At 40.7% G+C, this 27,312-nt stretch overlaps 1 protein-coding gene across 4 annotated transcripts in view; it reads left to right on the top strand.

Annotated features, from left to right (window-relative positions):
- dym (dymeclin) overlaps positions 1 to 27,312 on the top strand; it is a 462,962-nt gene that overhangs the window by 379,647 nt on the left and 56,003 nt on the right. For all 4 annotated transcript variants that reach the window (XM_039759679.1, XM_039759677.1, XM_039759678.1 and 1 more), the window contains one exon: positions 16,857 to 16,970. In XM_039759679.1, the coding sequence (XP_039615613.1) occupies positions 16,857 to 16,970 (114 nt within the window). The remainder of the gene's footprint in view (positions 1 to 16,856; positions 16,971 to 27,312) is intronic.

Raw genomic sequence — 27,312 nt, 5'->3', positions numbered from 1 at the left:
CTGCCGTGCAGTGGGCGACACCTCAGCACCACAACAGTTCTGATCCCCATCGTCTTGACCCTGTTGGCTCTCTGACAGTTTTGACGCTTTCCCCCATCCCCTTCATAATGCTAACAGCCTTCCAATGAGCGACTGCAGCAGAGCTACTCCCGTGGAGAGCAGAAAGGAGTCCTGTCTGTCGTCTCAGAACTGTGTGAAGTTTTGTTTTTTTACGGTGACTCTGTTGATTGAGTTGCCCAGTGGAGCATCCTGAAACTTCTCGGGATCCCCTCAAGGTTGCTGATTATCATAGCCAGCCTGTACACTGGTAGTGTGAGTGCTGTGCAGAGTGGAGGCAGAACCTCTGCGTTTTTCCAAGTTGATTCTGGGGTTCGTCCGGGGTCTGTTCTTGCTCCTACTCTGTTCAATGCTTGCATGGACTGTGTGTTGGGCAGGGTCGTGGGTCCAGCGGCTGTGGGGCTTCTGTTTCACTGATTCACTGATCTTGACTTTGTCGTTGATGCTGTGATCTTTGCTGAGTTAATGAAGGCTCTGATCAGCGCTCTTGAGAGACTGAGTGAGGAGTCTGAGAGTCTGGGCTCGCGGGTGTCCTGATAAAAACAAGAACCAGGCCTTTAATGACCTCTTGGGCACAGCAGTGGTGTGTCTGTCTGTATTGAGAGTGTCGACCTCGTCGAGAGGTTTACTTACCTGAGCAGTGACATTCATGTCTCTGGTGACTCTTCCTAGGATTGTCAGTAGACAGATTGGGAGAGCATGGGGTGTCATGAGGTTGCTAGAAAGGGGTGTGCTGCGCTCCTGATATCTCTGCAAAAAGACGAAGGTCCAAGACCTTAGAATCCTAATGCTTCCTGTCTTGCTATATGGTTGTGAAACATGGACGCTATCCAGTGACCTGAGATGAAGACTGGACTCCTTCAGTGCTGCGTACCTCTTCAGAGAATCCTTTTGTACTGCTGGCTTGACTTTGTGTTGAATGAACAGTTGCTCATGGGCTCCCGAATGAGGCACATTTATATGAATTGTGAGGGAGCGTCAGTTACGGCACTACGGCCATGTGGCGTGATACCCCAGTGGGTGATCCGGCTCACAGAATCCTCATTGTTGAGGACCTAAGTGGCTGGACCAGGCCAAGGGGGGACGCCCATGTAACACCTGGCTGCAGAAGATAGATGATCATTTCCGGAGGGTGTGACTGGACCGCATGTCTACCTGGAGGGGGTTGCCAACCAGGATCCTGAGCTGTTTCGTCATGTGGTGGGTGCGGCAACATGCTGTACCAGTGCATGTTTCCCGACCTGACCTGACCTGGCCTGGCCTGACCTGACCTAACCTGTCTGCCGTGCTCCCAGACTCCATGCTTGTTTGGGCTTTCTGCTCAGTATTTGAGTGTAAACCCACTAATTGTTTGTTGACACACAAACACACACACACACATATGTCTATTTAACTTTTTGCTGCAGAGCCAGAGGGACGTTAAAATTACTGTTCTGATGTGGCTGCTGTTCTTTCTACCCGAGAAATTAGGCCAGCCAGGTGGACAATCAGCCCTGTAACATACAACTGTCCCTCACAAGTTGCATTGTAGAAAAATTTGTGGTACTTTGTCCACCTTAACGTTTTCTGTAATCTTGTATAGTTTTTGCACTTTTTAGGTCCATATTTTTTTTTGCAAGAAAAATACAGAATTATAGTGACCATTCAAGTGCGTACTTTTCATCAACTTTGAAGTACTGCCTAAATTCTTATTCTTTTTAACGTAATCTTTTTCTCTTTTTGCATTTAGTTATGCTTGACTTGAAATATTAACATTACTTTTACTATTGTACTAAAGCCCTTCATATGATAAACATTTCTTTGACTGCACATTTCAAGATTAACATGAGATGCGGGGAAAAGCTGGAGTCGCATCTAAAGCGCTTTTCAGTGCTTTCCCCGTGTTGCTGAGTGCTTGCATTTCCTTTCAAAGTAAGTAGAGGTGTCATATGTGACACCTTGAGGGGCTTCTGAAAAATCACAACATTGTGGACAAACAGACATTAAATACCACATGGCTCCTGCGACCCACCACTTACCCTCTCCAGAGAAGGAGCTTGTTTTATACAGAAAGTCTTGGATGGAAAGAGTGACATTCAATGGAATCTAACAGCTTCCAGGATTCTCTTTTTGTCTTTGATTATATAGTTAATTCTTTTCTTCAGAATTTTATAAATATACCAGCTGTGCAGCACATAAAACTCAGAGGGAGCGAAGGTCCTAGATGCGTTCTTGTATATTGCTACACACCTATCATTGAGTCGTGGACACTGTCATCTTTCTCTTTGACAGGTTGTAATTTTTATAACTTAGTTATGGTTCTCCACCCTGCCTTCATTACTTTGGCTCCTCTCTATCACAAGCGTTGATCTCCACCCAGTGTTTATACAAGTTACACCCACCGATGAAGGAAAACAGCACAGATCACCACGAGCTGGAGGACATTATTGATGAACACCAAATGGTCTGCTTTACAAGTAATAGAACATTATTCTGTGTGCCAGGTTTGGTTTTTTTTTTTCCTCTAAGATTTTCAGCAGAAGATGATAAATTTAGTTACATTTTGTGCCAGTGCTTTTTATATATATATATATCTAAACATTTAGTAGAAGACAGTTGGTAACAAATACATTTTGCTTAAACTGATCACAGACAAATGTGTCTTCTATTGTACACATCTTTGCTAAATTGCCAAAATGAAATCAAACCATTTTGGTCACAGTGATTGTAAAACATAAAACTTTAGTCTCTTAGTACAAGTACTAAAAAAGCAAGATGACCAGAATTTTCTGGAGGAATGCTTATTTCTGTCTGTTTCTTGAGGGCCATTGCCGGGTATCAATACTAAAACCTGAAATCCTGTATATTTTATCGTCAGTACTTTCATCCCTGTATATTTATTAACTCCACAATTTATCAGCCTTTTTTGTTAACCATGTTTTACCTGCATGCCCTGCGGCACTTACCCCCTGGGATCCTCAACAGGGACAAGCTGCACCCTTCTGGGACTACTGCTTACGGTCTTCACGCTTCCTACGACTTCACAGTTTTCTATCACTGTGAGGCCTGCACAAAGGTGTCCTCTCGTGTCTCTACAAGACCTGGGTTAGACCGGAAGGTGACCTTTAAGCCCTCGGTGATTGCTAATATCAGTGAACCCAAGATCATGTCAGTAAATAGAGGTAACTACAAACTTGCATTTAAAAAGAGAGATCAGACATATCAGATACTGAATACAGACCAGAGAGAGAAACCATCAATGAACAATAAGCGACATGTCTGGTGGATTGCCTTGAGAAGTTGCAGGATTCACAATCTTTTATGCTAGCTGTGACTGGCTGCCATGATGAGTTGCTTCTGTTTGTGGGTACACTGCTGAAAGTGGCAAGCTTAACAGCATTGTCAACTGTGTGCTCTCAATGGTCCCCATGCACCCAGACGTCCTCACTGAACAGGCTATCTGCCTGATCTTGTTATATTTTAATTGCTAAATATCACAACATAAAGATTGCCTAATCTTAACAGCATAACTGTGTAACCTTGTTCAATAACAGACACTGGTTACTTGTATGAGAATGAAAGTCATACAATCTGTCATATTAAAAAATATATACATACACTACCTGTTCAGAAGTTTTAGAACACCTCCATTTTTTCATTGCATTTCAACTTAATACATTTGAAGAATAGCCTAAAATGGTAAAAACAACAAGATTTATTTATTTATATGGCACATTTTCATACAAATAATGGAGCTCAAAGTGCTTTACATGATGAAGAAAAGGGGAAAAATTAAAATAAGAGAACACTAATTAACATAGAATAAAAGTAAGGTCTGATGGCCAGGGAGAAAAAACATAAAAAACTCCAGACCCTGGAGAAAAAATAAAATCTGCAGGGGTACCAAGGCCACGAGACCACCCAGCCCCCTCTAAGCATTCTTCCTCACATCAATGACCTCAATCAGTCCTCATGGTATTCAGGGTTCTCATGGAAGGACTTGATGATGACGGTCACGTGGACTTCTGGCCTTTAATCCATCAATGGAGGGACATCACGGTCCTTTGATTAGGTGGTGGGGGCGCAGATCGCCACCACAGAAAACCAGAAAAAGAACAGACGGGGTTAGTACGGATTTTAGAGCAAACACCATGAATAGTAATGATAATTAATTGAATATACAGAGCATCAGGATTAAATAAAAATGAAGTTATGAGAAGGCCATGTTAAAGTAATGAGTTTTTAGCAGTTTTTTAAAGTGCTCCACCGTATCAGCCTGGTGAATTCCTATTGGCCAGCTATTCCGGATTTAAGGTGCATAACAGCAGACGGCCTCCTCACCTTTTTTTTTTTAAGTTTAACTCTTGGAATTCTAAGCAGACACTCACTTGAAGATCTAAGGTTACGATTTGGAATATAAGATATCAGACATTCGATATATAAGATGGAGCGAGATTATTTAAGGCTTTATAAACCATAAGCAGAATTTTAAAGTCAATCCTGAATGACACAGGTAACCAGTGTAGTGACATTAAAACTGGAGAAATGTGTTCAGATTTTCTTTTCCTAGTTAGGATTCTAGCAGCTCCATTCTGCACTCGTTGCAATTGATTGATGTCTTTTTTGGGTGGTCCTGAGAGGAGTGTGTTACAGTAATCTAGTCGACTGAAAACAAACGCGTGAATTAATTTCTCAGCATCTTTCAATGATATAAGAGGTCTGACTTTTGCTGTATTTCTTAAGTGAAAAAATGCTGTCCTAGTGATCTGATTAATATGTGAATAAATAAAATTCAGGTCACAGTCAACAGTTACCCCTGAATTCTTTACCTCTTAAAAGGTAAGCAATAAACTGACAGAGGTTTAAATTTAAAGTTTAGGTTAAAAACTGAAAAAAAAGGAAATTTCGGAATGTTACAAATGGGTCTTCTTCAGGGAACAGCTAATAGGTTACAACCTACAAATGTGCTGCAGCAATTAAAGTAAATGAAGCCTTGCAAGCTGAAGCAAACAATTTGCACAGGTGTCCCAACTTCTGTTGATTACTTAAAATCCCTCTGTCTATCTTAAAGCAGAATTGGAACAGGCTGTGTTACTACACATCTGAAGTACTATTTGAGCAATATTCCAATGGCAAACAAAAAATAAATAAATCAAGGAATCGTTAAGTGTGCAAAATTTTATTCAGATTTTTGATTGATCAAAGTAGCCACCTTTTGCTGATATATGAGCCAGACTGTGCTAGTTCTTTTGATTCAGAATGCCAGTCACTCTGTGCAAGTCACCAACTCTGCCTCCAGCCAAAAGAACCCCAGACCATCACACTTCCTCCTCCATGTGTGACAGTTGGTGTCACCATCCTTTCACCAACTCAACAGTGTACAAACACCCTGCATGATGAGCCGAAGGTTTCAAACTTGGATTCATTGGTCCATAGGACTTTCTTTCCAGTCTGTAGTAGTCCATAGCAGGTATCTCAATGCCCTGTTTTATCCTTTAAGGAATGGCTTTCTTCCTGCCACGCACCCTGTCGACCTGAACTATTAAGCTGTTCTTGAAGCTGTTGTGCTGTGAGGCTCCTGTGATCATGCAAGCTGGTGACCCTCAGAATCTTATTTTCTGATTGGCTTGTGACACTGGCTCTGCCAGATCTCTTCCTGTCAGATTTTCTTCCAGTTTCCAATGGCCTTTGAATTGTGTAGGACACCACTGGACTCACTGACAGTTTGATTTTTTTTTTTTTTTGCAATCTCTAAATGAAAGGTCTACACTTCTAAGGGTAATAATGCTCTGTGTCATTTCATTTGTTAATTGCCGTTTTCTTGTCATTATCACCAGGATATTGTCCAAGTAGTATGTCAGAAGGTGTAGTAACCAACTCTGCTTTAAGACAGACAGAGGGTTTTAAGTATTCAATACAAGTTAGGACACCTGTGCAAATTTTTTCCTTCAACTAGCAAAGCTTCATTTACTTTTAACTGCTGCAGAACATCTGTAGGTTATCATCTATTAATTGTTTCCTGAAGAAGGCCCATTTGTAACTGAGGTGTTCTAAAACTTTTAACCTGTTGTATATACAGTATATGGGTATTAGCTTGTACTGCCTTCAGCTTTCAGCAATATGAATTCTGCTGCCTAAAAGCACCTGCCCAGCCCGGCTTTGCTAAACTCCTGTTAAATATAACGTTAACCTTTTCTTATACTAGGGGGCTCCACCCCTGCTTGCTTTGCTCGCCCACCCCCGAGTTTGGTTTATTGAATATACAATTTAAATAGATCATTTTCATGGGAATTGTTACATATTTATTATTTTCACTTTTGCGTTAAAACAGTTGTAAAAACAATACTTGTCCTTTATTTCTGGCCACGGGTGTGGTTACATCTCCTTCTCGCAGCATGTATAGCGCTGCTCGCGTTGTGAAAGGGGAAGCGGGTGATCACACACTAAGGAGATGCCATCAGATCATCTGCTGTCTTTCTGCTGCTGGCGAGCTGCGTGTTCTGCTTGTCTCGCTGCCCAATCATTTAGTGATGGCTGAACGCACGCTAATGAGAAGTGGTCAGATCATCTGCTGGCGAGCTCTGTGTTTTGCTTGTCGTTGTTTTAACAGCTGGGAGCTTCTGATGCATGTCTGCCAAAAGCAATCCAACAACTGCTAGGTTAGATGTTCGTGAACTAGTTTTAAATGATGTCTCACTGCCTTGTCTCACGTGATGTTGTAAAAACAATACTTGCTCATTCATTTCCAGCCCCAGGCGTGGTTAAATCTCTTTCTCGCAGGACGTATAACGCTGCTTACGTTGTGAAGGGGGTGTGGGTGCCTGAACGCACGCTAAGGAGAAGCGGTCGGATCATCTGCTGCCGAGCTGCCTGTTCTGCTTGTCGCACCGCCCGATCATTTCAAAGCCTGTACAGCAGCTGACTTTTTGCCACTTCACTTCTCTGGCGGTGGCGTTGTGGAGGTGGTTAGGGTGGCTGAACGCACGCAAGGAGAAGCAGTCGGATCAGCTGCTGGCTTTCTACTGCTGGCGAGCTTCTTGTCACTTGTCGTTGTTTTAAGAGCTGGGAGCAAGTTAAAGTGTCTCTTGCGGGACTTCAAATTGTCTTCCGAGAAGATCACGTCTCGTCTCCCTGTCTCCCTCCCCAAGATTTTTTTTTATAATAGAGAGACATTCTTGTTTACAAATTTTATTCACTTAAATGGTGCATCTCATCCAACATTCCTATGTTCTACCACAAGCACACAATTTTAAATATTAAAAATCTTCGTATCGGGTCAGGTGAGGTCAGGGAGCATGCACTGGTACAGCGCGTTGCTGCATCCACCACACCACTAAAGAGCTTGTTATAAAAAACTTAAACATGACCATTGCAGCCTGACCAAAGTTATGTCAAGTGAGGTGTAAAAGCAGTATTTTAAACTAAAAGCATTCGAACCCCATCACACATTGCCATGCTCCAGTGGCCTAAACTAGATAGATATGAAAGGCACTATAATAGATAGATAGATAGATAGATACTTTATTAATCCAAAGGGGAATGTCACTTTAAGGCAGTGTTTCTTAACCCCCTTGCATCGTGACCTTAGATGAGATGTCAGTTTAAGTTTAAAAAAAAAAGAATAAATCAGCCATCACTTTAGTGTTTCAGAGGGCTGTTGACTGCAGATTTCAGCTCAAAAGGATGTTTTTGCTCCTACAAAATTGGGAACTGAAATGACTTAAGTCCAGTTACAAGCAGATGACAACCCATTGTACGCCACACTGCATGCTCTATTAACCGTCCTTAGCAATTTTTACCCCTGGAAAAATAAGCCAAAAATGTATTTTTTTTTCAACAAGAAAAATGTTATTACATGTATTAGAACTGTGTAGACATCAAAACGTCAGCATAAATGCAATAGAAAAAGCACGTAGAGTGCCCAGTGCTGCAATGATGCAGATTTGTTACAAGTCTTTCATATGATTTGTTTTTTAAACAGTCACCAATGCACAGCCTGACGTCACAATCGGACAGCAGAAGTGGGTTTCTTTACACACTTTTCATACATTATAATTTCTGTTGCATGAGAAGGAAATATGTCAGGTCCTTATCCACATCATCAGCCTGTCCATTGTTTTATTATTGGCTATGACAGCACAAGGCTTAGTGACTTCCACATTTCTTTTTTAGTGACAGTTGCTGTAATGTGAACAGGAGGAGGCTTGTGGGGCAATAATGAATGTATCAAAGTACAGCGGCACTGTGGAGGAAAACCTGATGCACGCTGCACAAACACCCACATCTTCAGAGAAGATTTGTTTTCAGGCAAGATGACTGTAGCGCACCCCTGATTTCTAGCGAGTGTGGAGGTTGCCAGCAAATTTATGTAGCAAGGTAGCCGCTACACTTTTAAAATCAGGGACGGGTAGAATCAGGCCAGCACCTAAGCCCTACCGTATTTCCACCCTGCCACCCAAATATTAACAACCCCCAGGAAAATGCCCATACACACAAATATATAAAATGTTCCTTATTTGCTGAAATAACTACTTACAAACACAAAAAGTACTAAACAAACCCCAACACGACGATATTTATAGTCCTGAAAAAAGTGATTTTGGAAATGGAAACTATGGTTAAATGATGGAAAGGAGTGTGGAACGCTCCTATTCAATAAACTGCTTCCCGGAACATGGATAGTGCAATACTGTCCTACCACCAGAGTCCAGAAGAATAGTCTTCAGAGACCCACCTCCTCTTCTAGAGTATCGATGGACTTTATTGGGAGGAAAAAGAACCCACTGGCATCCTTAAATCTGGTGGCCACTACGAATGTCCAGTAACTGAAAGGTTTAGGAGCTGCTACAGATGATCTTGATTGGAAAATGGCACAATCGAAAAGTCCCGCCACATCCTTCTCTTCCGATTTTATCAATGCAGTGCATACAAACCACAAACTACCAATCCCACAAGCCCCTCCACATCAGTGCAAACCCGTTTAAAGGCACCAACCCCAATTTACAAACAGGAATCGGTGCACCCAGTGTTGTTATTCACATTTAACAGTCACTCAACAGGAAATACTTACATATAAATAAAACCCGTTATGACGACCTCGAGCATGAAGCCAAATTTACACAGGAATGGCTTCAAGACACCAATGTGAATGGCCTGGAATGGCCAAGTCATAGTCCAGATCTCTTCCCAATTGAGAATTTCCGGCTGGATTTGACAAAGCCGGTTCTTACACGATCACCATGACTCTTGAAAGAGCTTGAGCAGTTTAGTGAAGAAGAAGAAAGGGGAAAACATGGCAGTTGTGCAAGAGAGTGAGAGAAAGAGAGTCCTGTGCACACAGACACAAGGCTGTCATGGCTGCTAAAGGTGCATCTACTAAATACTGACTTGAAGTAAATGATAGACTGACGTGAGAGCAAAGAGGCCTGACCCATAATGGCTCCAACCGTAGTCCGCAGGGAGACATCTACTTGAAAGAAGTCATCTAATTATATTGAATTTTATTGAATACTTATGTGATCAATAATGTTGTCTTGTATGTTTGTAATTAATGTAGACCACTTTGTATAGCTCTGCTTCTACTTTGACATCAAAGAATCATTTTTTTTGTAGATCAGTGTACCTTGTAGTGAACTGGCACCCTGTCCAAGTCAGGTTCCTGCCTTGCACCTGATGCCACCAGGACTAGGCTCTAGCATGTGTTCCACACTAAACTCTCATTAAAAAGGTTCTGTAAATTGATGGTCACATTTTTCAGAACCCACTTTAGAACCTTTGCTGCTTTACTACAGAACCAGAGCCCACACCAGTCGCTTGAGATGTTCAGCAGGATATACAATTATTATTCAGTAAATAAGATGGTATTACCTTTATTGGATACCAGTGCATGATTATGGTTTCCAGGCAGGTAGTTTAGTGCAAAGTACAGTATGCTAAAGCACATTTAAAACTGATACAAAGTGAAGCTTCCTGTCCTATTTATAAAGATTTTGGAAGATGTTAAATCTGAACCTGACCTGCCAGTGCGCTTCTCTTATTCTTGCATCATTTTATTGTAGAAGCCCAGCACTGTATATAGAGAAATGTAAAACACGTAGGTAAACATTTAGCTAACCATTCTTGGCTCCACTTATCTATCACACTCGGAGTATCATAAAGTGGTAAAAGCTTCCTCTTTACTTCATTAAGCACGTACACTAGAAGGAACACATTAGAAAGCGTTTCAGCCCTGGAGGTGGGGGTGTGTCAGTAAATGATAGACTGACTTGAGTGCCAAGAGGCCTGATCCTTAATGACTCCAACTGGAGTCCATAGGGGGATGTTTACTTGAAAGAAATCATCTAATTATATTGAATTTTCATACCAAGCAGTACAGCCCCTAAAACCCTGTTTAGGTTGACTTTTCACTATCACAAGAGCAGTCCTCCACCCAATACTTAGAGGGCCTTCAATTAAATTATATGCCTGTCTTTAACATTTAGACTTGTTTGGCTAGAAGCAGGACTCAGTGGATCTGGTTTTAAAAACATTGTTTATGTACAAGCTCCCCACTGCCCTGAGAGGTAAAAACATTGAAGTTTTTATTTGGATTACTATACAAGAATGTGTGATACATCTAACACTTTTGTCACTTTTCTTTTACTACCAAACTTGGGGAGAATGTAAGCCTACAGCGCTGAAGAGAGAAAATTGAGTTGCAGGGTGGTATTGCAGAAACCTTTTAATATACAGTATATATATTATTACTGAGCTCCTTGGGATTGATAAAACCTTTGAGATCTGTTTGTCTCCATCTCCTGCCTTCTGTCTGTCCACAACTCTATCCCTGAGATCTTTTGAAAGTGGCTTGCCACCCATAGTCAGTTGTTTGCTGTCAGTGGCACTACCAAGCAAGGGAATGAATGCTCCACAAATCACACGGATTATAACTGACCACAGGTGGAAGGAAGCCAGTAACCGCAATGGAAATGGGGGTCACTTACACCTGATTGAGTTTAGGGGGGGATCCTTTATTAATCTCAGCATTTCTTGTTTTTTATTTTTTTAAATTCTTCTGAACTGTAGCTGTTATTATATCTTTCACTTGGATGTTATAGATTGCATTGAGTAAGTAAAGCTGGAAGAAATATTGGTTTGTGTGTTTTCATTTAAGGCTGTAAAGCAAAACAAATGGGAATATTTCAAAGATGGGGATTCTTTTCTATACCCACTATACACGTACATATATATATATATCTATACTAATAAAAGGCAAAGCCCTCACTCACTCACTCACTCACTGACTCATCACTAATTCTCCAACTTCCCGTGTGGGTGGAAGGCTGAAATTTGGCAGGTTCATTCCTTACAGCTTCCTTACAAAAGTTGGGCAGGTTTTATATCGAAATTCTACGCGTAATGGTCATAACTGGAAGCAGTTTTTCTCCATTTACTGTAATGGAGATGAGCTTCAACGCCGTGGGGGCGGAGTTTCGTGTGACATCATCACGCCTCCAACGTAATCACGCAGTACATTGAAAACCAGGAAGACCTCAAAAAAGCGCTCAAGAAAACATGCATTATATAATTGAGAAGGCAGCGAAACAATAAGAAGCGAGCGAGTGACATATACAACCATATTCATGAGTTCTGCTACTTCGGAAACAAAGCACGATGTAAACCTACACTTTAAATTAAGTTCATAGACAGGCTGCCGCTGGCGTTTGTAATTTAGTGCCTGCCCATATAAGGCCATCCATCAGCGGCAATCCAATAGCAAACTGCCACGGGTAAATATTCACGGGTGAAGGACTGTGCTTATGGAGAGGAAGATGAGATGGTCAGGGTGGTGTTTGACACAAACTCAGCGAAACTGCGAGAGAAAGTTTTAAGTGCCAGGACTAATGTAACATTAAATACAGCCATGGACATAGTATGAGATGGCACCAGCACAGCTGGGAAACTTCGATGCATGTACACCGAGCGGCTCATGTGAACTGACGCAGTGCACAGATAAAAGCAACAGTTCCAAAGAGCTGAACAAAACCGAATTACACAATTGAAAAGGCAGCAAAAATATGAAGCGCCTGATAAGCATATTCATAAATGCAGCTACTGTGGAAACAAAGCACACGGTGGAAAAAGTCAATGTCCCGCTAAAGGAAGACAGTGTAAAAAAACCTGTGCATGCAGTGTGTCAGGTCTCAGATAAAGAAGAAGACGAGCTGTTTATTGATGCAGTAAGAAACGAATCGATGAATGAAACCTGTCATCTTTACAACGATTGACAAACACGGAATGTAACTTGAACACAACACATCCTACAAATACGAACCTGATTGAAAGAAATAATGATAATCAAATCCTTGATGACAGCAACACTCAGTAACACTCACAAAACAAATACTGTATATTGACAGTCATGTTACGTTATTTTTAAAATGTTCCCTTTTCTTTTCTACCTTTTTAACACACTACTTCTCGCTGCGATACTGGTATATATATATATATATATATGTATATATATATATATCCCGCTCTACATACTCGAATAATGGATACTTTATTCGCCATCAATGATTGTTTTGGTAAAGCCATACTCAGTGTATTCATTAGATGAACGGTAAAAAAGTAAGAGCGAGGGGAGGATGACTCATTGAGGCATGCAGGCTGTAGTGCGTCAACTCTATCTGAATTGCGATCACATTTGAAAAAATATATCTTTTCAAGTTCTATTTAGTCCATATGTGTCAAACTCAAGGGCCGCGGGCCACATCCGCCCGGCGTAATTATATCCGCCCCGAGATCATTTTATATACTGTATTATTGTTATTAATGGCCCGGGTATATGAAGCGCTGGTAACACAATAAACTACAGATCCCATAATGCAGCGCTTCAGCTGCTTTGCCGAACACTTACCGCATTAATCAAGTCTACCTTATGATGCTGCAAGTTATCGCGAAGCTGTAGTTATTGCACACTGAGTTTGCACTGCGCTTTGGTGACTTTGAAGAACAAAAAAAGTCCGTCTACATGCGGCTCGAACCTTGTGCATGTTTGGTAGCACATATCTGTGTGAGAAGCTCTTCTCAGTGATAAAGACTAACAAAACAGCACACAGGAGTCGCCTCACTGATGAGCACCTGCAATCCATCCTGAGAATCTCCACAACACAGAACCTCACACCAAACAGAAACGAACTTGTTGCCAAAAAAAGATGGCAGGCGTCCAGCTCTAAAATGACATCTGAGCAAAGACAACTGAATGATTTGATTTGTTATTGCACGTAAGAGCGGGAGTCAACTGTTTTAACAAACAGCGTATTGCACTGATACGAAATAGCTGTGTGTGTATATATGTAGATATGTATGTATATGTATATATATGTTTATATATGTGCGTGTGTATGTATGTATATATATATGTATTTGTGTGTATATATGTGTGTGTATGTATGTATGTGTGTGTATATATGTAGATATATATATATGTATATATGTGTATATGTATAGATATGTATATATATATGTTTATGTGTGTGTGTGTAAATATATATATATATATATATGACAACAACACTCATCACTCACAACAGTGACAAAACAATTACATTGACAATCATGTTACGTTATTTTCAAAATGTTTCCTTTTCTTTTCATTGCTTCTTTAACACACTACTTCTCCATGGCTTGGTATTTTACTAGTATATATATATATATATATATATATATATATATATATATATATATATATATATATATATATATATATATAGTGAAAAGGGCGCTATATTGCGCCCGACCCGGCACAGACTGACACAGAGGCATGTGTCAGATCCAAACAAGACTTTTATGTTCTTCAGCTGGAGGGCACGTCTTCCCGGTGAACCCCCCAGCCACAACACAGTCCCAAGGCACTTAACCCACAACACACAATCCTCCACCTTGGCACCACCACTCTTCCCAGGCAACCTCATCCTCTTCCTCCCGATTCTGGCTCCTCAGTGGTGGATGCTGGCCCTTTTTATAGCCCACCTGGAAGTGCTCCAGGTGCTTGATTACCTGTTGCTAATTGCACTTCCGGAGCAGGGCTGTAGAGGTGTCCAGGTTGGCTCCGGGATCCATGCAGCACCCCCTGGAGGCCACCCCAGATCCCCACAGGGTTATGGAGAACTCCATCTCCCATGGAACACTGCGGGAAACTGAGGCACCATTGTCAACCAGGGAGGCTGCAACCAAGCGTCCCGGGGGAGGTACTGAGGAGCCCATGGCTGCTCCCCCAGAACATAAGTAGAAGGGCCGGGCCCGGCCGCCCACCACAAGGTAGTGTGTGTGCGTATGTATGTATGTATGTATATATATATATATATATATATATATATATATATATATACGAGGTGTGGCAGAAAAGTAATGAGCCTGATTTTTTATTTACCGAAGTTTTTCTTTTTTTCAAACATCAATGTTATCCCCTTCAAAGTAGTTCCCTTGGGCAGCTACACACCAATGAAGACGTTGTTCCCACTGTTGGTAGCAGCGCTGGAAGTCTTCAACCGGTATGGTCTTCAGCATGTCCGTTACACTCTTTTGGATGTTTTCTAAAGTCCCGAAATGACGTCCTTTGAGGACATTTTTCAGTTTAGGAAAAAGGAAAAAGTCACACGGACTGAGGTCAGGTGAATAAGGGGGCTGGGGAACCACAGGAATGCCTTTTGAGGTCAAAAATTCTGTTATGGAGAGGGCAGTTTTTTGGCACCATTTTGGCACAGACCTTTCGCATGTGCAAATGTTCAGTCAAAATTTGATGAACGGTAAATCTGTTCAAATTTAATTGTTCACTCAACATTCATGTTAAACGACGGTCTGATCTTACAAGAGTGTTCACACGTTCGGTGTTTTCATTGGTTTTCGAAGTTGAAGTCCTCCCTGAACGGTGTTCATCTTCAACGTGTTTTCTGCCTTCCAAAAATGATTTGTGCCAGCGAAAAACTTGAGCTTGGGATAAAGAATGTTCCCCATAGGCCTGTTTTAACTTTTCAAACGTCACACTTAGGGCTGTTCGATATAACGATATATATCGGATGACAATATGAAAACGTCTATCACTGCACATTACGCTATCGTTTGTTACGTGGTGTCGCAAAATAAACTGTTTACGGCAATATTTTTTTCATTGTTTTGATGGCCACCACGTGGATGCAGACACACTAGCATGGCTGATGAAGACGAGGCAACACCAGGTAGCTCCACACAGAAGGACCTTGTTCCTAAACGAGGGGCTACCTCTGTAGTATGGAGATGGTTTGGATTTGAAGAGTCTGACACGGACCAGAAAACGGTACTGTGCAAATTATGCTGCAAACCGATCGCTACCACAGACTCCAACACGACAGACCTCTTCTACCACCTCCGCAAAAAGCACGTGAGCGAGCATGCAGAGAGTTTACAACTGAGAGGCAGGCCACGTAGGATATTACAGTTGTAAAGGTACTATTTAAATGAGCATGTTAAAAGCTTGGAAGATTAATTGCTACTAAAACAATTTGCTTAAGGCATAATTTTCCCTGCAGCGTTTGCTGTCAGCGTTAATCTTGTTAAAATTACGTTTACGCCACAACTGCATAACGGCAAATCTCGTTAATGAGTTACGCGGATCGCCCGTGCTTGGGGCTGGACGGCATCAACACGCTAGCGCCGTCCAGTCCCACGCGACGTTCGATCAGCTGTAACTCATTAACGGAGATTTGCCACACTACGATGTGCAAATTAACATTTTACTAGAATGTAGCCTAAAAATATTATATTTAATATTATATATTTAATATATTTTCGTAGTAAGCCTTATTGCTGCTACAGTTTGAAGTACAATGTTTACATTTGGTTTTGACAGTTAATGTTAGACTTGTATTTATTTTGTTTAAAGGGTTTATTGGCCTTATATAGTTTAGTTTTTAGTGCTTTGATCCTTTTATATTTAATATATGTTGTGAGAGTTATTGCTGCTACAGTTCACATTTTGTTTATGTCAGGCATTTTATATAGCAGTATTTTATATTGGGCCTTTAGTAATTTGTTTTTGAAAAGTGTTTTATATTTGATACATTAACATTTTATGTTTACATTCTAAGTCAAACATTTGCTCAAATGTTCTAAATAAAAGAACAGAAATAATTACAAGTTGAGTACTTCTCATTTTTGATTTTTTAATTTAAATGAAAAAAAGGAGTGGTGATTATATAAACTATTCACTGAATACAAAGAAAATGTACTATATCGTGATATCGGGATATGAAATGAAATATCGGGATATAAGATTTTGGTCATATCGCACAGCCCTAGTCACACTTACCATTTAATGGCACAACGTTGCTCCAAATTCCGCTGTTCCACTTTGCGTGACGCACAACCAAAAACACAACTTCACTAATAGCAGTCACAAAAATCACGTAGTTAACTGAAGGAGTTGAAACTCGCACTGAGCTATGGGAGGGTACTGATACACGTGCTCTATCAAGGACAACAGCACAGCGTTGCAAGATCGCTTGCAGTGTTGCCAGTCTCATTACTTTTCTGCCACACCTTATATATATATATATATATATATATATATATATATATATATATATATATATATATATATATATATATATATATATATATATATATATACTACCGATACTATAAAAAGTTGTGTACCTTTCCATTTTCAGAATTTTGCTATCAACTTAGTTTTGAAGTACCGGTTCTTGTGATATTCCTAAAATCATCACTGTCCTCGTAGCACATGGTAAAGTAGCCGTGTTAAGCGCCGCCCCTTAAAAGTTGTTGCTTGTTTCTTGCAGGTGATTGGCTTTTTCAGCACCCGACTTGAGCAGGCTGGGACAGACCTATCCGTGGAACGTGTGCAGGAGGTTATCAAGCAAGGTGCAGTGGCTTTGCCAAAAGACCGCCTTAAAGTAAGTAGTAAAATTTTGGTCCACTCTTGGGGAACATATCTTCATGTTCTGTGCCTCAGTGTACTCTGTGCAATTCCTGCTTCACTTTTTAAACGCAATAATTATTGTTGGGCCTGCTGTAAGTTTCTATAACTCTAAACACGAGAGAATAAGAGGAGAACATACCATCACAACAACAAGAAAACAACACCAGCTGTGAGCATGAACAGTAGTAGTCATCTTGTAGCCTATCAGACCATCTTGTGTGACCACAACTGCTTGATACCTCAGCCACACAGATAGAGTGAGCCTCTAAAACTTCTCATGTCAGGTGGTATACCATTCCTGTTGAAAGGTCTGGTGAAGACTAATACAAGAAAATGTTAGCCTTGATTGCTGCACTAAAGAGTGACTTTAATTCAAGAAGCCATGAATTCTTCATCCACTCAAGAGTCTGCGTCTGACATGTGAGCTCTGCCTATAAATATCCAGGAGGTTTATGGCCACTCTACCAGCGATTCACCAATCAAAACACAGTACTTTCCAGAGTCCGCCCCCTCAACTTTGATGACTGAAAATGATAGTTTTCATTTCGTTGCTTATTTCATATTGCGAACAGTGTCATTGAATTTAATACATGAAGAAAGAATTAAATAAATATATAAAGAAAAAATTAACAAAAACACATTTCATGACACATTTAGTTACTAATGCTTACATAGCACTGTGTTTTTATTTGTTTATTACCACATTTCACAGTACAGTACATTGTTTTATTTTATTTTGTACTAAATATTCCTCCCTATTCTGCAAGATTTTCGTAACTCCTTCACTTGTGAAGGGATTCAGAGGGTTGTTGGGCAGTGACACTGGATTTACTTTTTGTTTTTTTCACCAAAATTTGCTTATTACGAGGGGTCTTCAAAAAGTTTCCCCACTTTTTTAAATTCTATTTATTAAGAATTTCAAAAACAACTTACATCACTTTTCTACATAGTAACCTTCGTTTGCGATGCAATTTTCCCAGTCACATGACACTCAGACATGACGAATGACTCCTCCTCCCGCCTTCACCATTTCCAACGAAAATATAAAACTTTTTGAACGGCCGTCGTATATTCTAAACTTTTCAGCACATCAGAAGATTGTACACCTCGTCGAGTTCCACTTGTTGTTTACTTATTTCTTTGCCCGTGTTTATTTGTCCAGGTTGAAGATGGTATCCTCCTTTCTTGCCTGCTTTTGATAAACCTTGCTTTGCATTGTACTAGTCAACCCGCAGCGTTGCATTCGCCGCACAATTATGTATTGATGGGTGAACACTGCCTGAAAGACACAGTTGTCCAAATGGGGAAGGTTTGAGGATACGACTGTAACAACAACATTTATTTATATAGCACATTTTCATACAAAAAAATGTAGCTCAAAGTGCTTTACAAAATGAAGAATAGAAAAATAGAAGACACAATAAAAAATAAAAATAAGTCAACATTAATTAACATAGAATATTATAGTAAGGTCCGATGGCCAGGGTGGACAGAAAAAAACAAAAAAACTCCAGACGGCTGGAGAAAAAAAATAAAATCTGCAGAGATTCCAGACCAAGAGACCGCCCCGTCCACTCTGGGCAATTTGTACTGTAAGTGAATGAAAAGATGGAACTCTGGAGAGAGCAACATACAATTGTTCGTGACTGAAAACTGGAGGACTGCCACCGCGCCCCCACCTCCCAGAGCGAGGGACGGGGCTGGATGGCATACCTCTAACAAGTTGGACGCCAACCGTTTGGGGGGTCGCGTGACTATTTAGCAGGAGGGAGTCTCGTTCGTTATCGGAATTAACCAGACAAATTGCTCCACCAACTAAGAACGGCCATGCACCACCACCAGAATCGAGAAAAAGCTATCAATCTGTCAATCCTCTCCGTGTCCGGGCCGGGTGAGGTTTCCTGTGTTGAGTCAAATTAAGCCACAGGCTCCACTCCTGGTGGTGTCCTTCCATCAATTCTTTTAAGTTTCAGCTTTGCAACCATAAACCCAACCGGAACCCAAAGACGTTGGTTTCTCAGTTGGCTGCCCGGCGGGTCATGGGAATAACATCGCCCGATAGCCAGTCGGCATCGTTTATCGTTGGAACTACGACGGTATCTGATCATCTTCGAACCTCCGACTTTCGTTCTTGATTAAGAAAACATTCTTGGCAAATGCTTTCGCTCTCGCTCGAATTGTTGGTGGGCGGGGCTCTGTCGTGCGTATCCCATGGTCTGTCTTGCGTGCGTCATGGTGGGCTGCTTAGTGAATTGTTGGCGGGCGTGTCTCTGTCGTGCTTATCACATGGTCTGTCTTGCGTGCTGCTTCCTGCGTGCCCTGGTCGGCTGCTTAGTAAATTATATATTCTTGATTAATGAAAACATTCCTGGCAAATGCTTTCGCTCAAATTGTTGGTGGGCGGGGCTCTGTCGTGCGTATCCCATGGTCTGTCTTGCGTGCCATGGTCGGCTGCTTAGTGAATTGTTGGCGGGCGTGGCTCTGTCTTGCGTGCGTCTTGCTTGCAATAGTATGGTATGAAGCAGGTTTTTTTAGACAAAGGTTTTCCCTGTTCCTGCAGAACCATCTAAGAAGAAGCATGTTTGTCGCGGTTGGGAATCGCTGTATGCAGCGTTTAAAACAGTTTGCGAGTGTGGCAGGAGGAGGGTTAGAGTTGGTGGGCGGGGCTCTGTTGTGCATATCCCATGGTCTTAGAGTTGTTGGGCGGGGCTCTGTTGTGTCATGCGTAGTGAATTGTTGGTGGGTGGGGCTTTGTCTTGCATCTTGCCTGCCATGGTCAGCTGCTTTAGTGAATTATATATAGAGATTTTTCTAATGCCTTCAGAAGTGGTGTTTTAAGCCATATAACAGTGCCAGCATCTACATCAAACCACTGGCTTAATTGTAAAAATCTCTATTTATTGGCTTTCAATGACTTTGTAAAGTCTTCCAACCCCACAGCATGCAAAGAAATCGCCTTGTTCGGTATTAAGAAAATGGGCAAAATGATAAAACATGGATGGGACTTTAAAAGACACAAGGCTTTTAGTACACCTGACTAAAGAGCCTTGACGTGAACAAGGATGTTAGGTTTGCTTTCGGAAATGGCTGTTGTTCCCCAGGCTGAGCTCTCTTTTAAACAATCCACCATAATACATTAACAGCTCTGATGGCCTCTCACTGCTAATTGAAGGGTTTGCTACTTCTGTATACACAAGAAGATGAGGGCCAGGAAAAGATCCGCATGTTTAATAAGACAGCAGACACTTGCTCTTGCCGCATGTCAATGGCTGTGCTGTCAGGTTTGCTTTTGTGTTCACACTGATTATTCCATTTTTCTTCCTCCCAATTCTGACGTGTTGGCCCTGAAAACATAGCATCTTTCTTTTTATCCTTTAAGAATTCAGAACTGTCATAATTATGAAACTCTCACTTTGGTATTATTATATGTATTTTCTGATGTACCATTTTAATAATCTAATATATTCGAGGATAGACTGGTGTCTGTGGAAGAATATTTTGGACTATTTTAAATAAATGTGCAAATAAATGAATATTGTGACAATACATTAGCAGGAATAAAATGATGATGTTTCTCCAGTGGGTCGCAGGTGGCCGACGTTGGTTCACAAGTGGGTCACCTAAGCCAGTGTCTGTCAACAACTGGGTTACAACGCGGTTTGCTGCTGGTAGGTTGTAAGTTGCCGTCACTGCTGCTAGGTCTTCAATGAGAATTTAAAAATGTGGTGTGCGCCAAACGCATGAGAATTAGCCATGTGGAGCAGTGCCAATGAAAACAAACCTTAAAGGGCTCTCCAGAAGTCAGAAAAACATATGAGACCCTGTGAAATATTAAGAAGAATAACAAAAGATTGCGTTACTGTAACTGGTTTTGGCAATTTGTAAAATATTATATCTCTATTGTTTTTCTGTGGCCCTCAGCCATAAGTACAAATCACTTTGGCTCGGTAGGCCGTCAATGGGTGCATGAATGTCTTATCTAATTCTGGGATATTCAACTCCGATTTTGCAGGATGCAGTGGCTGCAGGATTTCTTAATGATTAACCAGTTTTTGCTGCTAATTGACTTCTTTTGAGTTCATTTTGACTGACTTGCTATTTAGGACTCCGACCCCTCAATTATTTCTTTTGTTTCTTAATCAACAGACAATAAAGCGATACAAAACGAGCCAACACATGACCCATGTCCATCGTGCAATATTCACCTTAATAAAAGGACAAGTGTCTGTGTGTCCATCCAGATGATACTGTCTCTGTTATCCAACAGATGGCGCATCCCAAACATTAACACTGATTTTACTAATCTTGCACCAAATGGCATGTTAACAGAAACGTAGCAACCGGACGGACACACTGCACTGCAAACGTTAATGCTGAATACATCCAGCTGCCTGTGTCTATTTCTGTGCATCTGTGTGTCCATCCGGTTGCTATGTCTCTGTCATTATTACAAATGTTTGATGCGCCATCAGTTGGAATGAAAAATGCAAAGCATTTTCTAACTGCATGCATTGGAAAATACATTGCAACAGATGGTACACAGTAAACATTAACACTGAGGTCTACGTAGATTATTTAGCTTTCAACCCGTCCTAGACGGGTAGCACATCTAGTCTGAAAATAAAGAAAGGTGAAGGTCCCAGTAATATTGATCTGCTTAGATCAACAAAACGTTTTGACAGTGCCTTTACAAAGAAATAACATCATCAGTTATTTGAAATGTCTGCTATGATGGCAGAATGACAGTAGCAACAAGACACTGAATTGTGGCTTCTAATTAAGAAAATGGTTAGAGTGAAACTAGTTGGAGTTTGAGACCCCGACTTAGCTGTTCTTCGGTTTGTTCACTTCACATCTCTTTAATGTTTGGGTGCCATTTAAGGAAAAAAGAAGCAGATTAGAGGACAGAGTCTTAATAAACAAGGCAATTAAAATGAAGGGGAACAAAAATCAATTAACAGCAGTAATTGGTCACTGACGAGGAAAGTGGCAGGATGGAAAACCTGCTGTCCGCCAGGATCGGAGTTGGACACCCCTCAGTTAAGTGCAAGGTCACCACTATAGCCATACTATAAAATAATACAGTAATCCCTCCTCGATCGCGGGGGTTGCAAATTGAAAATCCACGAAGTAGAAACCATATGTTTGTATGGTTATTTTTATATATTTTAAGCCCTTATAAACTCTCCCACACTGTTTATAAATATTCCCCGCAGAGTTATACAGCATAATCCCTTTGTATTCTCTTAGATATTAGGTAAGATTCATTGAAATTATGTATATAAACGCACTGTTTATATACAGTAAAACCTAAATATTATTTTAAAGATATTGAGTGTCTCTGATATCACATATGTTACAGCCATTACGATAGACAGGCCACCAGCAATAAATACGTACAATGCAACAAAAATAGTATACAGTAAATGTGTGTGTATACAGTGACACTAAACGTACGTACATGTACTAAGCACTGTAAGTAGAAAATTAATTATGGTTACTCACCAACAATGACACGATGACTTGTCCGATAACAATGAGTTTTATTTTACTGCACAACAAAGGAGAGCATTACAGCCCTTAAAGGGGCCACTTCAGGCGATTGTGTAGCACCGCCGTTGTTCTTCTTCCGCCAGTCTTCAATCCAAATCCCTAAAGCAGATTCCATTCAGACTACTGCCTTATTACATCCACTTACAACTCGTTTTGCACCCTGGTTAAAAGGACACTGCGGCCGTAGATCTTATATTCCTTTCCTACTTTTTAAATAAAAAGAATTGTAGCCTTCAACAAACCCAAAACGTTTACCTTTTCGACAATTATTAACATCTTCCGTTTGCGCTTCGACACGGCCCCTGAAGCAGTAGCAGATCGTTTAGGAGCCATAATGAAGGGCTTGACTACGCACAAAGATAAACACAACAGTTAACTCTTTACACAGCGAAACACGTTGATGCTGAATGAGCGAGACTTCCTGGTTAACACTGCATTCAGCAAGCAGGAACTTAACTGCGTGCTCTGATTGGTTAGCTTCTCAGTCAGGAGAACTTAACTGCGTGCTCTGATTGGTTAGCTTCTCAGTCATCCGCCAATAGCGTCCCTTGTATGAAATCAACTGGGCAAACCAACTGAGGAAGCATGTACAGGAAGTAAAAAGACACATTGTCCGCAGAACCCGCGAAGCAGCGAAAAATCCGCGTTATATATTTAGTTATGCTTTCATATAAAATCCACGATAGAGCGAAACCGCGAAAGTCAAAGCGCGATATAGTGAGGGATTACTGTATTGACAATGACATATAAGGAAATACATTAAAAAAAAAAAAAAAAGAAATATTGTCCTTTTTATCAGTGTGTATAGGCAGGCAAATGTTGAAAGACACTATACGGTTTGACAGCTGGCTTCACCCACTGGGTTTCTTCCTTTTCTTTTAGTTCAATGGCTCCTTCAGATTCCTAACACTCTAGTTTGATACTTGGGGGTCTTAGTGGGAATTGTCATATCTGCATAGACATTTACGCAATTTCTAATGTACTTTGGTCAAGCATGCATATTTTGGCACAACCTTTGGCCGTAAAATGTGTGTGTGTGTATGCTTGTTGGCACAAGAGCAGAAGCAGACATACAGTACGTGTGTGTGGGCTCCTAACGGCCTGAAGGTGGAGATGTGACACCGGAAAGCCCAAAGAAGGCCCACAAGTCGATGTCTGCGTTTGTGACATTTCTCCTCATTATCTTTTTGATGAAGTTGTCTCCAATAGAGCTGACTACCCTATAATTTATGCCTATCTTCTTTATTGCTCAGGCTCATTAAGGGTAGTTTAGAGATCAAGAGGATAGGTGAAAATTGGCCGTAATTCACTTTGAAGTTTCATGAGTCACTTTCCTTTCGTGTTTTCTTAAATTATCAGTGACCTATAAAGAATTACCCAAAAGCACACAGAGAGAAGGCTTACATCCTGAAATTTTACTTGCAGTTTCGATCTTCTGTATAAACCTATTTTCTATAAATACACTGTTCAATACACCAAACACCTTAGCAACATCAAATGTTGAAGTCCGATGTTTTCATAAAAACATTTTTAAAATGGTCCCTGTTATTGAAGGTAATTATAATTATATTGAATTTGTTCATTAGTTATACACTCCAGGTTGATTAATTTAGCATTATTTATGACTGTGTGTTATTTTTTTTTTATTGTGATTGCTCTACACTTTATCTCTTTACATTATTTTGCATTACATTTAAAGGCTTCTCTAATGGATTTTTTAAATATTCTTTTCCCTCACTTTGAAGAGAAAATGCACTTTTTTTAATATGCAGGTTGATGTTTTTCTCAATTCTCTTTTAAAAACTGAAGACAGGTAAAGTCCCTATAGTTTACTAGCTTCATTAAACCGATGTCACATTGCACGACTTCAAGTCGGAGGAAATGTCAGACTTGCTGGCGGCAATTGCTGATGTCATCACTTGGACCCTATCAGTTTACGTCACAGAGAATTGGTGGGCATGTGGAAATACGTAACTGCATGGCAACTTTAAAGCACAGGTTTGCGCAGCACTTTTTCTGACAGCCAATAGGGTGCTGCCTGATGGAAGTACAGGGATTTTGGACACAATCTGCCCACTCCCCCTTTCCCCTCCCCATTCAGGCAGACAAGCTTCTGTTCAGTTTGTGAGGTCCAGAACACCCACAATTCCTTATTGCTCATCTCTGTATGCTATGCATTGCAATTCTAGATGAGCATTCATTGGTTGTCATCTCTCATGCACACCGAGCCCGCCCCTACGACTAAAGACAGAATCAGCCTGTTTGAGGAGTGAGTCGCTGGGTATATCAGTGTAGACGAATGGATTCACAGGAGCACTGCGACAGCCTTCGACTCCCTAAGATAATGGAAATAAAGTTTACGACTGAAAATCGCTGGAAAACTCGTCTGACTTGTCGTGGCCTTGCGTGAACACAGAGCAGGCATACTGTTTGTTTCCCAAAAAATCATAAGTCTCTCAACAACAACATTTATTTATATAGCACATTTTCATACAAACAGTAGCTCAAAGTGCTTTACATATTAAAGAATAGAAAAATGAAAGACATAATTATAAAAAAATAAATCAACATTAACATCGAATAAGAGTAAGGTTCAATGGCCAGGGGACAGAAAAACAAAAACTCCAGACGGCTGGAGAAAAATAAAATCTGTAGGGATTCCAGACCATGATACCGCCCAGTCCCCTCTGGGCATTCTACCTAACATAAATGAAACAGTCCTCTTTGGATTTAGGGTTCTCACGGAAGGGCTTGATGATGATGATGGTCACGTAGACTTCTTCCTTTTAATCCGTCCATCATTGTTGGAGCATCATGAAGCTTTGAGTAGGTGGAGGTGGCGCAGGCCACCACCACAAAGAAACCGGAAAAAGAAACAGAAAAGAGAGTAGGGGTCAGTACCGATTTTAGAGCCACCATGAATAGTTGTTATGATGAATTGAAGATACAGAGTATCAGGATTAAGTTAAATTACGATTAAAATAAAGTTATAAAAAGGCCATGTTAAAGTAATGTGTTTTCAGCAGTGTTTTAAAGTGCTCTACTGTATCAGCCTGGCGAATTCCTATTGGCAGGCTATTCCAGATTTTAGGTGCATAACAGCAGAAGGCCGCCTCACCACTTCTTTTAAGTTTTGTTCTTGGAATTCTAAGGAGACACTCATTTGAGGATCTGAGGTTACGATTTGGAATATAAGGTGTCAGACATTCCGATATATAAGATGGGGCGAGATTATTTAAGGCTTTATAAACCATAAGCAGAATTTTAAAGTCAATTCTGAATGACACAGGTAACCAGTGTAGTGACATCAAAACTGGAGTAATGTGTTCTGATTTTCTTCTCCTAGTTAGGATTCTAGCAGCTGCATTCTGCACTAGTTGCAAACGATTTATATCTTTTGGGTAGTCCTGAGAGGAGTGCGTTACAGTAATCTAGTCGACTGAAAACAAACGCGTGAATTAATTTCTCAGCATCTTTCAGTGATAAAGAGGTCTAACTTTACTTATGTTTCTTAAGTGAAAAAATGCTGTCCTAATGATCTGATTAATATGTGATTTAAAATTCAGATTACAGTCAACAATCACCCCTAAGCTTTTTACCTCCGTCTTGACTTTTAATCCTAATGTATCCAGTTTATTTCTAATAGCCTCATTGTATCCATTATTGCTGATCACTAAAATTTCAGTTTTCTCTTTATTTAACTTGAGAAAATTACTATTCATCCATTCTGAGATACTAGTCAGACATTGTGTTAGTGAATCAATAGAATCGGGTCATCAGGTGCTATTGATAAGTACAGCTGTGTGTCATCAGCATAGCTGTGGTAGCTCACGTTGTGCCCTGAGATAATCTGACCTAACGGAAGCATATAGATTGAGAATAACAGCGGACCCAGGATAGAGCCTTGTGGAACACCATATTGGATATCATGTGTCTTCGAGTTGTAATTCCCACAACTAACAAAATATTTTCTCCCTGTCAGGTAGGATTCAAACCAATTTAAGACACTGCCAGAGAGGCCCACCCATTGACTAAGGCGATTTCTAAGAATGCCATAGTACATTGTAGAATGCCCAGGCATTATGTGGATGTCAGAAGTTTTGCTTTTTTTCTCTTCTATTGCCAACCTGTTATCATTACTATTAAGAGCCTTTAAAGATCATTTTGTATTGTGAGGGCCTAAATACTGATGATAGTTCCAAGGAGGCAAAATCAGTTAATTACTGTGAGGGATGAACACAGAAAGAAAAACCAAGTGCTAAATTCATAGATCCTGCACTGTCTATCTCATGTGGTGGCTTGTCCACATGCCAACCTCCAAACTGCCGAATAACACTCCACATTTCCCTTATCCTGACTTCTCTCTCATCATTTCAGCTTTTGCTCACCACTTTCTTCTGGACTTCGTATTCATTAGGCCTCTGACTATCAAGTGACTTTAAACTGAATCTCAGGCTTAGTTCAGACCAAACTTGACATTGTCTTCTTGATCAAAGGTTGCCCAAGATTTTGTCTGAGGCTGCCACAATACAGCACCTCCTACAGGTTCATGGAGTCGATGCGCCCCTGAGGCTTTAGTTCCCAATTAAACACCAACGGCCTCATGCATAACGGCGTGCGTAGAATTCGCACTATAACATGACGTAAGCACAAAAGCCGAAATGTGCTTACGCACAGAAAAATCCAGATGCAGGAATCTGTGCGCATCCAACTTCAACGTTCTTCCGCTACATAAATCCCGGTCAGCGTGAAAAGTAACGCTC

The sequence above is a fragment of the Polypterus senegalus genome, chromosome 7 (assembly GCF_016835505.1).
Source record: "Polypterus senegalus isolate Bchr_013 chromosome 7, ASM1683550v1, whole genome shotgun sequence".
In the NCBI taxonomy this organism is placed as follows: Eukaryota; Metazoa; Chordata; class Cladistia; order Polypteriformes; family Polypteridae; genus Polypterus; species Polypterus senegalus.
This window is presented reverse-complemented; position numbering and strand designations above follow the sequence as displayed.